This window comes from Medicago truncatula, chromosome 6 (assembly GCF_003473485.1).
Source record: "Medicago truncatula cultivar Jemalong A17 chromosome 6, MtrunA17r5.0-ANR, whole genome shotgun sequence".
NCBI classification, from domain to species: Eukaryota; Viridiplantae; Streptophyta; class Magnoliopsida; order Fabales; family Fabaceae; genus Medicago; species Medicago truncatula.
This window is the reverse complement of record NC_053047.1, coordinates 35,521,578-35,539,188: the sequence shown is the minus strand read 5'-3', so window position 1 is coordinate 35,539,188 and position 17,611 is coordinate 35,521,578. Positions and strand designations below refer to the sequence as shown.

Below are 17,611 nucleotides of genomic sequence, written 5' to 3'. Positions count from 1 at the left end.
ATTAAGCTATTAAAAAGACAGTGTCTCTTTTTATTGTGATATGTTGGGAGATTTGGAAGATCAAAATGAGGAGATATTTTAAAATGTGAAAAAAGATTCATGGGCTTCAATCTATTGCATCTGCTCCTATAACTCTTCCATGGTGCGTGCACTTGGTCAATCTGAGAATCGCCGCGTGTCTCGACAAGTGACATGGTACATGTATTATCATGATGAATAATATAATTATCATGAATTATTTCTTTAAAAAAAAATTATCATGAATTATATAATTTTATGTTTTTCTATGAATTTTGGTTATCAACATTACTAAGATTAAAATACTTAAATTTTCTTGAAAAAAAAAAACTAAATTCTTTATCTAAATTTAATTTATTACTTTATGTGTAGAACTGAATCTAAATTGTATATGTATAATCTTGCCTATGCTAGCCTTGCTATACATAGTCGGTCCCAAGACTAAATGAAAAGGATATATGGTTGTGCTAGGCCTCGACAGTCAGCGTAAAATTTTATCAAATCTATGACATGCACAAACCAAATGTGTAATAGTGTGTTAATGTTAGATTGTTTCATAGAAGCAACAAGTTGTATAAATAAAATACATCGTCAAATAAGCAAGGCTCTTTACATCGCCACCTGCATCTAGATAAACAAGGGTTTCCGCATCTCTTTGAACGGGTGTGGATAAAGAAGTTAGTATATGAGAGTAGGATATGTTTTGAAACATGGAATGTAGGTTCTCTTGCATGAAAATCAATAAAAATAGTTGACACTGTGACTAGGAGGAAGGTTAATTAATTCTATATGCCTACAAGAAATTAAGTGAGTGGGTGAAAAGACGAAAGAATGAGATAGTTCAGGTGGCAAGCTACCTCCAAAACTCAAACACAAAAACAACTTGTCCTTTTCAACCACACAAATCACTACTGTCTACGACAAAACATGGTCTACAAGCCATTCATATTAGGAACGAAGTCAACATGAGATCTTACCGAAAAACTATTTCCATGCTGTCACCAGTAAATTTGACAATAGAAAACATAAGTACCTTCTTTTAACGTCAATATAATATATTCCTAGTGCCAATATTATTAGGTTGGAGAGATTAAAATAATTTTTTATTGACAAATTGTAATAATTTATTGTTAGATTAATATTTACTCATTCGTTCTAGTTTGAGTTCCTCTAACTACTTATTTATTAGCTCAAATCAAACACCACACATATACATATATACTTTATATTAATTGTAAAAGCAAACAAATTAATACAACCATTATATATAGAGAGAGTATTACTTTTGCCACACGTCATAACCAATTTTGACCAGCATTAAAATATTTAATTTTCTACTTGACTATTTTGCCACGCATCATAACCAATTTGACACATCATAACTAATTTTGACCAGCATTAAAATATTTAATTTTTTATTTTGACCAGCGTTTAAAGTATTGTGATAGCTTCTTTTTTTTTTCGAGGGAATATTGTGATAGCTCTTACTAGCCAATCCCCTTGGGCTATATATATGTGTCTTAAGGTCATCACACACACATTTAACCAAGTGAAGGGAGTCATATAAATTTATAGTTCATCACTAAACCATGGAGAAGAAATCACTAGCAGAATTGTGTTTCCTCTTCCTCGTTTTCTTTGTTACAAGTATAAGGCATCATTCTTTAGACACATTTTTTTAATGTTTATGTTTGCAAAAAACAAATTGGATGCATAATGTTATGTAAATTCACCAACTTTAAGATACAGTTCTTGTAAATGAATCCCTCTATTTGCCATTCACCCATTTTACACCCCCCATTCTATATGGTGGTTGGTAGTGCTCGGTCGGCGGTGGAGTCCTTCACCGCACAAAGGGAGGCGGCTGAACTTCGGCGATCCCACAACGGATGGTGGCCATACTTTGAGATATAACATTTTTTTTTTGGTCAGGTAGCCTAGTGGCTGGAGCTCACACATTATAAATGTGGAGAAGTGGGGTGTCAGGGTTCGAACCCCTGCACTGCCCTTGTATAAATTATGCAATGTCCCTACCAACTGAGCTAAACTCACGGGGACTGAGATATAACATTTTATTTGACTTAAAATAAAATCTAGTCATTCTCGTATATTTATCGAAAAGTTAAATATGCAATCCAATTAATATTCTATTTGATACTTGTATGCAGAGAAAAATGTGGTGATTGAAACAAGGGCTTCCGAGGTTTTGTCTGATGGAGTATGTATGTCTTTGTCTGGTACATTCAACGGACTATGCATCCCTCCCTTTATGAATAATCGTTGTGACAAGTCCTGCAAGAACAAAGAGCACAAATATTATGGCAAGTGCTGGCAAGATTTACGTTGTTGGTGTTATGGAGAATGTTAAATGGATCTAAAGACGCATGCATGGACGAAATATGAATAAAGACTATAATATAATAAATAAATAAATAACTGCAGTGTAGCTTGCATTGTATATATGTATGTGTATTGTGTCATCATGAATCTTGAATATGTGTGTACTTTAATCAAAAAGAGAATTATGTGTTTACTAGATTGTGCATGTGTTAGTTATTCACTTTATCATATGAAATTTACTATCTATTGAAGTTATCTGTTTACCAAAAACTTGAATTTACCATTAGCTTAAAAAATTAAATTAGAAAGTTATCAATTAGACATGAAAAGAGTGGGGAAGCAATTCTTGTCATTTATAAACCCAAAAGCAATTTGACTTAAAATATCCAAACAACATTTTTCGTACAAATCACTTATATTGTGAAGCTATCTAAACATAAAATTTCTTATCATTGGTCCACGTCTTATAGGAAACAATTACCCCAAATCTTTGTCCAAGTTTGGGGAGATAGCCGAAAAATGACTTGTCAATGATGGTAAAAGCTGGCCTACCACGGTAGAAGCTTGGTTCAACATGGACAACAATAGCACTGGAAATTCCTTCTGTTGTAGTCAAGGTTTGAGCGGTCTACAAGATAGAAGAGTTTTAAGTTGTAGAGGAGCATTCAAATCAAGATGAAGAGGTTGATTTTGATTCTAAGGCATAAAAATCAGGTCGCTAATTTTTTTTTTAACACAATCAGGTCGCTAATTACTTTAGCGACAGAAATAGTGACTGAAAATTCAGTCCGTAAGGTAATAACCGGTCTCTAATTTGTTTAACGACATAAATAGTGACCGAAAATTCAATCATTAAAGTATAAAATATTAAAAATCGATCGTTATATCAGTTGCTACTTATTTAGCCACATTACCACAAAGTTCTTGCTAATGTTCTGTAATTCTTAGCAACATGAATGGAATCAAATGTACAAGGATGAATGCAAGTACAATTTGGAATAGGTCTATCGAAATTCAATTCATCCCAAAGAGATCTAACTTTAATGAAGTATTCCAACGCTGATTTAATACCTTGCTTGAGATTGTTGATAGCAGATCTCAAAGAGAAGACGCGAATACGGTCAAACTTTGCAGAACTAGATGTATCATGACAGACTTTAGTCTAAGAAATGGATTCAAAAACAGAGTTAGGAATCCATGAATATAGAAGATGATTGAAGTATTCTAAAGCACTACGGTTAATTAATTAAGATCAACAAGATCAGGGATAGGCATGGAACCATCAATGAAAGCAAGCTTGCTCTTCGCCCCTAAGGCACGTTGCATGGAGCGACTCCAGCAACATAATTGGACCCATTGGGCATTGGAGTAATAGCCAAAGAAATAAGACCTTCACTTGGATGAATGTAATACACAAAATCAGTGTCAGAATTGGAAGGAGATGTGCGTGACGAGGAGCGATGAAAATTGAGTAAAAACTGAGAAATTAGAGAAGAAATAGAGAGAATCGTGATGAACACGATGCAAGCCAAAAGAAAATGCAATAAACTGCAAGAAAATGCAGGGAAAATTGCGAGAGAAGAAAAACAAACAAATTGTGAAAAGAACGAAGCACAATTTAAAGAAAGAAGAAGGAAAGAATCAAGGAGACAGGGAGGGAAAAGAATGAAGACGAAGAATCTTCAACGAGCAACAAAAAGGAAGAATCATGAAGATTGAAAAGAAGCATCAATGGCGAAAGCATGTGTAACTGAATCGTAACTAACTTTGTTATGATTCATTATGGCAAGTGTAATAAATCAAACATTACTTGATGGAAGAAATGAATGAAGCAAATTCTCATTAATTGAATCAAAGAAGCATTACAACTTATATAGAGATCGTAGATGAATAGAATAACTATGGTACATCAATTGTATGCAATCTAAATCCTAATACAGTTAGTTCAAACAAACTACCTAGATAACTTGTGAAGCAAGCTATCTATACAACTAACTTTTAGTTTCCTTTATTTCTTCATTATGCAATATATATATAAATTACTTGAGGATTTCAAAGTTTGGAAACAATATCTCATGAAGGTATTACCTAAACACCTATTTCCTTGGAAAAATCCGTAGAAAAATCAGAAATTTCTAGTACTTTATTCATAGGACTAGAGTACAGTCTACGAGTTCAATGTTTGATGATCATTTTGTGGTATTAGCTCGTCTTAGACGCTTCTTCCTACTTCTCCATGCAACCTGAATTCTGTTTGGTCTATGTGATTTCCCATAAGGCGATTCATACCTAACATAACACAATATCGTCAAATCAATATGTCAGAGCCATGGTTTTGATAATGTATATTATATATGCATAAATGTCACACACCCTTGTAATATGTGATGTATGTGTGAAAGCCATCTATGTCCTTTTATTCCCTAATTTTTTGATAGAAAAATTACGGAATTGACTTCTACGATTTTATCATGCATGCAAATTGATAAGAGTCTCATATTAGATGAGATAAGGTTTGATAATGTGTATACAAGTGGTACTGTAAGAAATGAGTTAGGTTCAAGCCAAATTTCAAAATATTATAAAATCAACTAATTTGGACCACCTATCATTTATATTCATGCACCAAGCACAATAGAGTTGCATTTATTGAGAAGATCAAAGTCCCACATAGAACATAGATAAGTTGTGAAAAATGTGTTTATAAGTGATGGGTGGTCCTAACATTGAAAGACAATTTTGCAAGGGTTGAGTTAGACCTAATCCAAATTTTAAAGCAAATAATTATGAATGATTTTTATTGGAAATAACGCATGGAATGCGATGTAGAAATTTATAGAAAAAATTAAACAACATTCTTCAAGAAATATAATGCAGTTAATCATAGGGTGAAGACATGCTGAATATCAACAGAAATGACAACAAAGAAATGGGAGGAATGAATGACCTCAATGTTTGATAATCATTTTGTGTGGCATTAGCTTGAATTAGACACTTCTTCATGTTTCTCCATGCATCCTGAATTACCTTTGCTGCAAGTGATCTCCAATAAGGTGATTGATACCTAACATAACACAACAACAAATCATGATGTCAGAGACATGGTTTTGATAATAGATATTAGGCATGTATATAATGTGTGTGTGTGAAGCCAATCTATCCTTTTTTTATATAGAAAAATGATGGTTTTGTATCAGATACAAAAATTGTTAAGAGTTCCATATTAGTTGAGGACAATGTATATATAAGTGGTATAGGTAGTCCTCACTCTTTACCTCTCAACACATAAGTGAGGGGCATATTATAAGGGTTAAGGCGTAAACCAGATTCTAAGATGATATAAGAGCCTACTGATCTTGGTGATCTGTCATTTATGTTCATGAACCAAACACATAAGTGAGGGGCATATTGGAAAAAGAAAAAAAATAAGTCCCGTCCCATGTAGATAAGAGATAAGATTTGAAATTTGTGTTTATAAGTGGTGGGTGGTCCTAACCAACGAGTTTTGAAAGGGTTGAGTTAGACCTATTCCAAATTATAAGACAGATAACTATGAAGCATGGATATATATATATGCAATATAGAGAAGTTATAGAAAAAATGAAACAACATTTTTTCTATCGACAGAAACACAACAAGGTAATGGTAGGAAAGAATGACCTTATGACTTGTTGAACGTGAGGATTTTGTAAGAGTCTTGCAAAATGAGTTGTGACTTCTTCAATAGCTTTAGCGTCGAGTAAAAATGCCTCCACATCGGTTAAGCATTTTACTGTTCTGTCACTAGTTAAGCCATGTCCTTGAATCTTTACTTCTTTACCTTCTAAAAAAGAAACCGAGTTACAAATCACAAGATGACATATAAAGATTTATCTCAAGTAAAAAAAGTTTAAGAGCTTTTTTTTTTGGTAGATATATGCTTGAGAGCTTGATGGAGAGAAAAACTTCTTAAAATTAATATTGATTGACAAAAAGATAAAATGAAAATAATTGCAATTTGCTCTTTCTATAGAGATGAGGAAAAGATCAACAACCTAACTATAATGTTAATTAACTAACTGAAGTCTAACTAATTTCTACAATTTCTAATAAACCATATTGATGAAACATGTTTCTCAGTTTCTACCAGGCTAGGTCAGATGATTATTGCTACTTTTTCGAGGCAAGTTATCATTATAGTTGTACCTTTGCTTTCAGAAGACCGTTCAAGATACCATATTAGAAGCTCCTCACCAAAAGCATCCCCTTCGGATAACAAAACCGGAATTCCATCTTTTCCGATGCTCTCCAATTTTCCACGAACAATAAAACCCATCTTTTTTACGTGACCACCCTGACTCAAAATTTTACTTCCTTCAATGTATGTCGTTTGTACTAGTCGCTCACGAATAGCATCTAAGACAGGCTCATCCTCATCCAGCAGGGAAAAAATTCGAATCTATACAAAATATTAGATCATTGTTACAAAGAGCATTTGGACTTGTTTCATATAAATATCTCTTGATGTGTCATTGTTTTCGTTTCAAGATGAATATGCATAAAGTTTTGTATTCAACATTATTTTCTCATTCAACTTCTATTGGATTCTAGTGAGTTACATGTAGACACATAAAAAAAAGAGAATCATAATTAAAATGCTTTTAAAGAGTAATCATGAACTTCTTTAAAATATTCAAATGCATACTTTTTTAACAAAATTGAAGATATAACGTCGTATGTCTATCTGGAGGTTTTCTGGCAAATTCTCGAGAACCGTTCTTTCAGGAGCATTATGCCGACTATTCCATTCAGCCTGTAGTACTCTCCTGCATGACATACAAGATCGTATCCATCATTTGTACATTATGCATACTCCATTTATTGAAATATGCATTTTGACAATGTCGAAAGGATTCGTTAAAAGAGTTAAAACATTTCATACATTCTGAGATCTTCTGGTAACCGATGATGGTTCATCCATTGCTCAACATCACAACCTCTATGCATCATTTCTAGGCTCCTATAAGCAGGATGGAACATGTTAGAATTTTAAATTTGAATTCATGGTAGATACTAAATAGAGCCAAAAGTGAATTCATTTAAAATTAATTTTTCCACCGCAAAACCAAACGCACATGAAAAATGAGAACCATTGTTACCGAGAATTAACTTGTGCAGAAAATAAAAGAAACATTCTACCTCTTGCTAAGAGTTCGAAGAAAGCTCTGTATGTTTCCGATGAGAAGCAAGAGTCCCAATGCCATGATGGACATTGTAAAGAGGACTTCCCACAAATAATAGCTTGGAGTTTGATTACCAGCCAGAGTAATGATTTGCTGTAATAAAGCTCACATAGGTATAATTGGTAAGTAATATCAAACTATTCATGTTCCTTTAAGTGCTTATCTGGTATTACGGTGGATTTTTCAAACTCACAGTGAGCCACAATGATTTTTCAATAGCTACAAGCTGTGTTTTTTGCAAAATCACATTGATTCACCATGATTTATGTCAACCCACCGCAATGTTTGTTAATGGTAAAAATAAGCGAGCTTTGGACAGTTACTTGTATTACAAGTTACAGTTTAAATATGCAACTAATTAACTAGTTGGCAGTTAGTTTGTTATGCAGTTGTTTAGTTAAGCTTGTAGATGAATAGTTTACTCTAGTTACACTTGTATAAGATCATAGATCTATATATATATATATATATATATATATATATATATATATATATAGACGTATCCTATCTCACTCGTAAAACTAGATTGGTGAATGTAAACAAAACCTAGATGGAAATGGCTGGGACAAAACCTATATATATGTATTGGTGGTGTATGTTGGGTCTTTCTTCGTTTTGACAAAAGTAAACAAAAATCATAGACCTGACTGCGACGAAATGCTGTGACAAAAATTTGTTACGGTCGAAACATGGTTTCATTTTTTTTTTTGGTAGATGGCCGCGACTTGAATTTATTAATGGTTAATTTGATTTTATAGAAGAAACGGATTAATTAAGTAGGTATGAAAGGAATTACTGTTAATGGAAAAATCAAATTCCACATTGAAAAAAGATTAAGGTGTGACTTCTACAAAAAAAAATAAAATTAAGGTGTGACCAGAGGTTGTAAAGAGAGAACCCTTCACTATATAAGTCGGTTTTGTAAGGATAACTTAGGTCCAATATAAAAAAGGAAAAAACTAAAGAGTGCCTTTAGGGCATTGGTTAAGAGGGTAAAATTAGAAATATTGTATTGGGAAATGGTGAAAAATGATGAGTTTGACTTTTTAAAAGTTAAAATATTGTTGAATCCAATGCAAACTTACTGCATTTGGTACCTTATCAAGTGTCCTTAGGGCACTGGTTAGCATAACTCCATAAAAAAACCTAATAGCCGTTTCCATGATATTTGTTCACTATACCTTTTTGTCGCAGTCGTTTTGACCGTAATAAACAGTTTTTTAGAATCTTGATTACAACAGAAGAAAGACAATACACGAACAAAATGCATACCTGGAATCCCCAAAAGAGTGAATACACGTATTTTTTGATCCACCTAGTTTCTTTAGTAAGTGGTATAGCATTGGCATAGATTCCATAAGAAAAAGCACCAGATGTGGCATTCATACAAGTTTCAGCACCCTTATCAATTCTCCATACTATGGCTGATATATTCATCCTAGTTTTAGAATCACAATTAATCAACTCCATGCATCCATGTAGATTAGAATGATGGCAGGCATCTTGCAAACAACGGTGAACCCTCTACAAAGAAAAAAGAGAAAGGGAATAAAGGAAAGAAATTGGTAAAATGAAAGTTACCTAACATTCTTTTAATGAATAAAATTAGTAGATAAACCTTTCATTCATAGTCACATAATTCGCAATTGAATTCAATATATGTAGTACGGATACCGGTTCGTGGTACAACACATGCGGATAATTCGGTACCTAGGGCATCATAAAGCTCGTAAAAAGTAATTTTTACTAACCTGTAGAGCAAAGAGATACCATCCTGACCCAACAACATGGCTAAAGAACATAAAACTGAGAAGATATGCAATAAAATTGCCAAAGGTTGACTCTGATGATACCATTTGGGTTGGAGACTGGCCAATTATCCTAGGCAAAAATCTGAATAATTTTGCAATATACTGTCCTAAGATTATTATACTTAGAAAATTCTTAGCATAATATGCTCTGAAGATGCTGAGGAATTTGGTTTGACAATCCATATCATTATCTGTCAAAATTTCACAAAGTATTAATATCTATATCTATATATACAAAGGAAATATATAATTTTTGCTTGAATTTTTCACCTTCAATTGCATCATTTATTTAAACTATGATATTTACAATTTTACCCGTTTTACTTTATTATTTAAATATTGATTTAATTAAATCTCATTAAAATTGAAACAACATCATTACAATAGGAATTTAATTTATTAATTAAAAAATTAGTTAAATCTCTATAAAATTGGAATAACACCACTATAGTAGGAACAATACTTTGCCCATACTTGTTGTGAGGGTTTTTACCATACGGTGGGTATTTTTTATGGGTACCCTTTGGATATCGGTTATAAGAGATTTTTTTTAAAAGATATATAAATTTTATTATTCAAAACATCAAAGTTATTGAAAGCGAAAATTTCTTTTTAACTTGTAACAAATAATTTTAAAATAACTTCTAATACAACAAAAAGATGATGTAAATTACAAAGGGAGTACTATTTTTGAATAAGTTTCCAAAAAAATAAAGAAAAAGTCACTCTTTTAAAAGTTATATTGAGTACGAAATTTTGCTTTTTTTATAAAATGAAGCTTCAAATAGTGTTTGAGTGTCAGTTTATCCTTTGGTTTCCATTTATATTTTTGTTAGTAGCAGCTTATAGTGTTTGAGTATCTCTTAGGATATTATATTTCATATGACTATTCAAAGTTCTTACTATTTTTCCTCTACCTTTTATCTAAAATCTCACAACTTCAACAAAAAGTATATTCATGGTCATACATCTAGCAGCTTAGGCTTTTGAAAACATTTGGGTTTTAACAACAACGTGGAGCGATAGGAAGAAATGTACCTGAGGAAGAGGTAATGCAATAAAGAAGTCAATGAGAAAGTCATTCTTGAGGTAGTTAAGAGCAATCATTTTGGGATGGTCAATTAAATCTCCAGCACCAACCCCCCTGGACCTAGGAGAAATATAAGCCACCCTAAACTACAAACAAACAACTTGGTGTCACGGTAGATATGTCAACCTCCCATATCATCACTGTATGTTTGATGTCACGGTGAATATGTCAGTATCACAATGATCCATCGTGATTTTTCAAAAGTTAGGAAGTGTAGCTTTTAGAAAGCCACGGTGGATCGCCGTGATTCTATGTAGTTTTTGAAAAATCACGATGAATCACCGTTGTTCCAGCATATCCACTATGATACCAAATATATGCTGCTAGAATAGATGGATTAGCACAAATTAAATCAGAAAAAGTGATTACTGAGAAATTACTTGGATAAGAATGTTCAAGAGATACAGGAAATCAATTAGGCTTTTATAAATAAGAAGTTTTATTGCCGTTTTCCAATTGGTAACAAGACATTTATCATCCTGCAGAAAATGAATGAGAAAAACTGATGTATTTTTAACCAAAAAAAGTAAATAAAATTATATTAATTTGAAGATTTTACAAAGTAAATAAAAGGAAAAGAAGCATACCTTGTTCACATAGAATGAGAATAAAAATAAGGGATCCACAAAAATTGCAACAAAGCAAATTATGGCCAAAAACTTGTTCCATAAGTGTACAACTTTACAGTCGGGGTTCATAACTTTAGGAATACATGAAGAGCAGGAAGAAAAAAGTTTTCTTCCAAAACCTTTGGCGTCTCCATACAGAGAATTTCGGAACTGTTATAATCATTCAAAACATGAAAAATGTATGATTTGTAATGACAAAAAAGTGCATTCATCATAATGTGTGGCTCTGAAAGCAATATAAAAGTTAAGCTATACTACTTTCATCCATTTTTATAAGACTACTGTGTAGACATCATGAGTATTATGAAAAGTTGTTGGTGTAATAAATTTGTTTGAAAAATGTGTTATTATTACGAAATTGTTTTTTTTTTTTTGACAAGTTATTACGAAATTGTTATTTTTATACAAATATATTTAGGGTCATGATAACTTGTGCCCTTAAATAAAAGTAGAAATATTTCCTAAAATTTTTTGAATTTTATTTATTACAAATTCAAAAATTAAATTAAATGCACACATTTCAACAAAAGTTACTATATTTGATTCATTAACTTGTGCCGCCTTGAGGATACAAGTTAGCTTTTCCCATATATTTAATGTTGATTTTTCAAATTACAAGATAGTAATTGATAGTATTAAAATGAGTATAGTTGAATAAATAGTAATAAATACATCTAGAATTTTGTAGATAATCTTATATTTATGAAGAGATAAATTCCTCCAAATATCCATAAATTATAGTTTTTTTTAGCCTTAATAGCAGTTTTCACCCCCTAACTTTCACGAAGTTGCGATTTTGTCCCTAAGAGAAAAAACTACAAAACCGCCCCTTAAGTTTTGCAACTGTAGCAGTTTTGGCCCCACAAGGCAAAAAAATAAAAATAAAAAAATAACACGGGCCTTAGGGGGCCAAAACTGCAACAACTGTAAAACTACCAAAATCGCTACTTTGGGAAACCTATGGACTAAAACTGCTATTAAGCCTTTTTTTTTTTTAAAGAGAAAATCATCATCGTGAAGTCAATTTCTAAACATAGAAATTAAGTATATATTAAGAATAAAGTGTTCACCTTGGAATCAAATATAGTTGAAGACCCCAACAAGTGTTCATTTTTATTTGTGACATGATTCGACTGTTTTTCATATGGATCAAGGGAATCCATATGAATATAAATTGAAGTGCTTTGTGTCCTCGATGTGCTCCTTTGGAAACTAGAATAATCGGATCGTTGTGGATGTGTTTCTGACAAAATCGGAATATCATCATTTTCAAAATGATTCATGTTTCCTTGATGATTCTGAAAACATAAAAAACATCAATATATTTGTCTACGTACCTTCTCATAAAATTTACAAAGACAAACCAATTTGCTCAAAACTTTCAAAAGGAAAATATAAATCATAAAACAGTACATAACCAAGTGGTCGGGCTCAAGTGTAGCTAGACTAGGTTTAACTAAACTAAGGTCTCTTTACCACCAAGAAGTCATTTTTCTTTATAAGGTTTTAAAATATATTTATATAATAAAATCGTTTTTAAATTAAGATTGTAACCGGAAACCATGGCACCATCGTCTCAAAATGTTTGCTAAAGAAATATAAGCAAAATTATACATATCAGCAATAATAATAAATAAAACACACGAGAGAAAGCAAACCAAGAAAGAGAGTAGAGAATAAAACCTAATTAAAGAGGAACTCAAAGTGAAAACCCTAAAAGCTATTTTGCACCAATTCAACTTAAATAATGCTTTTTTTAGGAGATTGGTAATTATTTTGTAGACAGAAGTGGACTCATACTACTATTATTATAAAGAGAATATGAGTCAGTTTGTGTTTGTGTAGGAGAAGACTTTGACAAGTCAATTTGTAAAAAAGCTGAAGTCGTTGGCATTTTAAAATAAAGACAAATACATATGCATGCATGCATGCATGTGTGTCTTTTGGAAGGTGAAACTTTGAACAACTGCAGTTTGTTATGGCCCCACAGAAAATTGTTGGCACTACCAGACTTTTTGTAATTTACTAAGTTTCTTTGACGAGAATATATGTTATAGCCTACAGAAAATTATTTCCATGGATAACAATGCAGAAACTTAAGAGTGCAAAACAAAAGGGTTTTATTTTTTATTTTTTTCTCTCAAAGAAGTTTATATAAATACTAGTTTAGCCGCCTTACATTCCCTCATTGTAAGGAAGGTGGTGTTTGGTCGTCGTATTAAGTGGGTCTATTGGTGTTTTCTTGTTAGTACAATGTTCGTTGGTTCTTATTGACATATTCATTTTAACTTATTACACATCTGATGAAAATTTGGACGTCTCCATGTTGCAGATTCGGAAGTATGAATATCCTGGTTACCTGTATTTTGTCATATGTGTAACCACTATAATGTAGTCGTTGTATATTATTAACCAAACTGTCGTAGGATTGTTTGCAAATTCACTTTTTTACAGCTTGTTGCAATCTTAATTTTCTAATGATCTATGTATTTGTCCAATTTGAATGAATGAATGTCTTTTTCAGTTAAAAAAAAAAGAAGATAAAATTAAGAGTTTTAATGTCGAATTTTTTTAAAGAGTTTTAATTTTTTTGACAAGATGAATGGGAGTTTGAATGTTGATGTATTTATAATACTTGATTCGAACCCACACTCTGGAATTAATTTCAAATATATCCATATTAGAATCATCTCATCTTAATCTTGGGTAACACCTCCAAAAAATAAAAACACGTTGGGCAAGAAATTTATATTTACATAAGTGTTTTAAGGTTCATGAATATTGTCTAGAAAAATAAGGTTTGTGAATTTGCTTATATTTAGATGTTTCTTTAATTGAGTATTATCTACTTGCAACTAAAGAGATTAATTTATCAAAAAATACTCTAATATGGTGTCAAAATCCTTCCTCAAGAGACCTACGATTACGTTGAAAGATATTTTTGTCATAATTAGTGATTATTACACATGAATAGAAGGCAAACGGACAATAAGCTGCGTCGTTAGGCCTTTTTGGATTGCAAAATCAATTCTGGTAAAGACAACGTTCATGGACCTAGGAGTCATGACATTGTTGTGTATGACCCTTTGAACTATATACAGAAGGTCAACAACTTTTGGTGTTAAGCCAAAAGTGTCAAAAGCAAATGGTATAAAACCATATTCTTGATTGTTAGAACAAGCTTTCTCATGTTTGACCGCTTTGCTTGACGTAGCTTTTAGGGTTGCATGTCCTACCGTAAAAGCCCCGACCCCTAATCCCACGAGTGGTGAAACTCCAGTCAAGTTCACCTGTGCATGTTTTTCTCTTACTCATCTGTACACCCATAACATTTGCAATTATAAGTGTCGATTTTCTAGTGGGTCAAGAATATATCAAGAAGGACATCCCTAATAAAGTCATGTTTGTACTTAAAGTCAGAAAGCTCCTTACAATAAATTGCATGCTCCCCAAAAGTATCCACATGCCTAGGATACATCATTCATAGCATTCAAGTGATGTTGGGTTACTTCTTTAGCGTTTGAATGAAAACAATTAAACATTGTTTTTAAAAAATGGAAATTGTATTCAGTTAGACAAAATAAAAATTGAATGGAAAAAAATCTAAATATGATAAAAATTGTAAGTTGTACTGGATGATAACGAGTTCAGATCTGCTCCAGTTCTAACTTGCTCCAGTTTTCCTGTTCTTTTGACGGATGAGCGACACGTGACAAAACAATTAATCAACGGTTCATATTGAAAGGAACAAAACCAAAAAATTCAGGACTCTTCTTCTTTTTGAACGATGCCCTCTTTCTTCTCCGGCTAAATAATTCATCTCACCTCTGTCAACTCTCCAAGCACAGGTTGAATACAATGGAATGTTTGTTATGAATTTTGATTCTCTAGTGAAATTCGATTTTGCCACTAAATGGGGTTTCTTTTTTGGAATTTGTTAATGATATTGATGGATTGGAATTTACCACAGAATGGAGCTATCAATTGGAAGAAAATCACAATCTTCCTTAATTACCTTATGTTGGCAATAAAAACCATTCATGCTGCAGTGGCAAGTGAAGTTTGAAAATCCAAGAAAAAAATACAATCTTTTATCAACCTACGATTTCAAAAGAAATTGGAAAAATTGTAGAACAAAAATTAGTTGAATTGAAAAAATAACCTTGTCCTTGGAGAAAGAAGAGGAGAAGGAACAAATACACAGCGGCGATAGAATGTAACCCGTCAAAAGTTGCTTATATGAACTGCTTTGGTGTTAATGAGGAACATGTTCTCTGCACCTTTGATTAATTGTTTTGCCACGTGTCGCTCATCCGTCAAAAGAACATGAAAACTGGAGCAAGTTGGAACTGGAGCAGATCTGAACTGGATGATAACATGCAACTTTCTAGAACTAGAGGATTTACTTGACTTTATGAGATTATTATAAAAGGGTAATCCGGTGCACTAGAGCTTCCGCATATGGAGGTTAGGGAAGGGGTCCCAGCATTTGGTGTATTGTACGCAGCCTGACCCTGTTTTACACAAGAGGCTCTTTCCAGGACTTGAACCCGTGACCTTTTCATGTCACATGACAACAACTTTATGAGATTATTATGTTTAAAGATTTTTTTTATATAATATTTTAAAAGACTTTTTTTTGTTACAAATCTAAAGAAGCAAGAACTACTCTCTAAAGAATCAAGTTCCCATATAAAATAGTTGAGAAGAAGATTGGTAGTCCATGAGGGTAGGGATAGACCATGCATGGCATTAATTAATGCTAGAATAATGAAAGTTTGCAAGTACATGAGTTACTCTAATAAAGAGTATATCAACCCACATAGACTTGTTGAGTACCAAATATATATTTTTAAGTTAGTAGGCTAGAAAAAATTGAATGTTTGAAGGTTGAGGAGGTTTAACGGGTGGTTTACAAAATATGCAGTTAGAGAAAACACCTTGGAATGTTTGAAGGCTTAAAGGTTTGAGGAGTGGTTTAATCTCATATCTTCCAATTGTTAGGGAGAATCAAAGTTTAAATGTGATGTTAACTAATGTGACTAATGTTCTCCTTCGAGGTTTCAAAAGTATATTTTAAACTAACATGGTCCCTATTCTTATGCTGGTTGCTATTTCGTATATCACCTTAAGAGTTTTTAGACTATTATCATGTATCAAAACTTTTGTTCAATCTAATATTGTCCGCACCAATCTTCACCTTTCAGTGCATCGTCGATGCCCAAAATATTTTTAAAGACAAAGGGAGAATTGTTCACTCATCATAATGATTAGAAAAAAATAAGAAATAAAAGAAAAAAGATGTTAAGACAATAAACTTCAATCGAAAAATGCAAGAAACACTCACAACTATGAGAAGGAAAATTTGAATTGATTGGGCAAAAAAACTACACGTGTGTAGCCTTTTGCATAGGAATTAAAATAACGATCCACTCCCAACCACATCCTAAAACGTGGAACTTAATAACTGAAACAAATAACAAATGAAACTACTCAAAGTAACTGCTCCCTAATGACTAACATTTATTCTAAATAGAAAATTACTAATTAAAATTCAACATGTCCTCCCTTAAACTGAAGGTCTTGCAGCAAACATCAGTTTATGAGCAGAGGGAATTTCATCAACCAAATTTCAACCATCATGAATAACCTCCTTTCTTGAACAAACTCTCAACATGCTTCGAAGCTTCTCAAACATTGCAGTCTTGACAGGTTTCGTTATTATATCTGCAGTTTGTTCCTCATTCTTGCAATAGATAACATCTATAACACCATCCTTGCACAGATCACGCACGAAGTGAAATCTAACATCTATATGTTTGCTCCTCCCCTGTAAAACATAATTCTTTGACAACTTAATTGCAGAGGCATTATCGCAAAACACTGGTGTGGGCTCTTTATCATAACCAAGCTCTCTAATTAACCTTCTCAACCAAATGACTTAGCAAGTACATGATGTAGCTGCAAAAACTATTGATTGTTTTTTGGATGACCATGAAACTGCACCTGAGCCCATCATGAGGACATATTCAGACGTACTTTTCCTAACATCTTCATCTTCAGCATAGTCACTGTAGCTGAAGCCAAACAAACCCTTTTGCTCTCCCTTTTTATACAACATCCAAAATCAATAGTTCCTTTCAAGTACCTCAAAATTCTTTTGCTCTCCCTTTCAAGTCATCAACATATAAGCATACTACAATCATTTTCTCACCATCGGCAAGCTTAATGAAAATTGTGTGCTCATATGGACGAAAGCCCACTCTGATGAAATAAGACTCTATAGTATAGAGTCTATACGACTATACCAAGCTCGTACATAATGTCTTCTTTAACTTGTAAACTATCTTCTCACCCTTGCTTCTCATATTCCAATGGTTGCTCAACATAGACATCTTGAAAGTCACCATGTAAAAAAGCTAACTTAACATTAAATTGATAAATAGACTACAAATTTTGAGTTGCGGCTGAAATAACCAATATAATTGTGTCAAGTATAGC

At 32.6% G+C, this 17,611-nt stretch overlaps 3 protein-coding genes across 3 annotated transcripts; all 3 read right to left on the bottom strand.

Moving 5' to 3' along the window:
* Positions 1-4,181: 4,181 nt before the first annotated feature.
* On the bottom strand, positions 4,182-6,673 carry LOC25496700 (probable cyclic nucleotide-gated ion channel 20, chloroplastic). Its single transcript, XM_024786556.2, has 4 exons — positions 6,544-6,673; positions 6,019-6,181; positions 5,306-5,422; positions 4,182-4,647 (listed from the first exon to the last, which is right to left on the bottom strand). Exons 1-4 carry the CDS (start codon positions 6,671-6,673, stop codon positions 4,548-4,550), a joined length of 510 nt encoding a protein of 169 aa, XP_024642324.2. The 3' UTR covers positions 4,182-4,547.
* On the bottom strand, positions 6,550-9,585 carry LOC120575796 (probable cyclic nucleotide-gated ion channel 20, chloroplastic). The gene is made up of 6 exons (XM_039835088.1): positions 9,332-9,585; positions 8,853-9,104; positions 7,537-7,673; positions 7,280-7,357; positions 7,043-7,150; positions 6,550-6,796 (listed from the first exon to the last, which is right to left on the bottom strand). Exons 1-5 carry the CDS (start codon positions 9,572-9,574, stop codon positions 7,078-7,080), a joined length of 783 nt encoding a protein of 260 aa, XP_039691022.1. The 5' UTR covers positions 9,575-9,585; the 3' UTR covers positions 6,550-6,796; positions 7,043-7,077.
* A 784-nt stretch (positions 9,586-10,369) lies between these two features.
* LOC120576104 (putative cyclic nucleotide-gated ion channel 19) lies at positions 10,370-12,932 on the bottom strand. The gene is made up of 5 exons (XM_039827094.1): positions 12,794-12,932; positions 12,181-12,408; positions 11,069-11,260; positions 10,862-10,960; positions 10,370-10,567 (listed from the first exon to the last, which is right to left on the bottom strand). Exons 2-5 carry the CDS (start codon positions 12,391-12,393, stop codon positions 10,370-10,372), a joined length of 702 nt encoding a protein of 233 aa, XP_039683028.1. The 5' UTR covers positions 12,394-12,408; positions 12,794-12,932.
* Between the last annotated feature and the right edge of the window lie 4,679 nt (positions 12,933-17,611).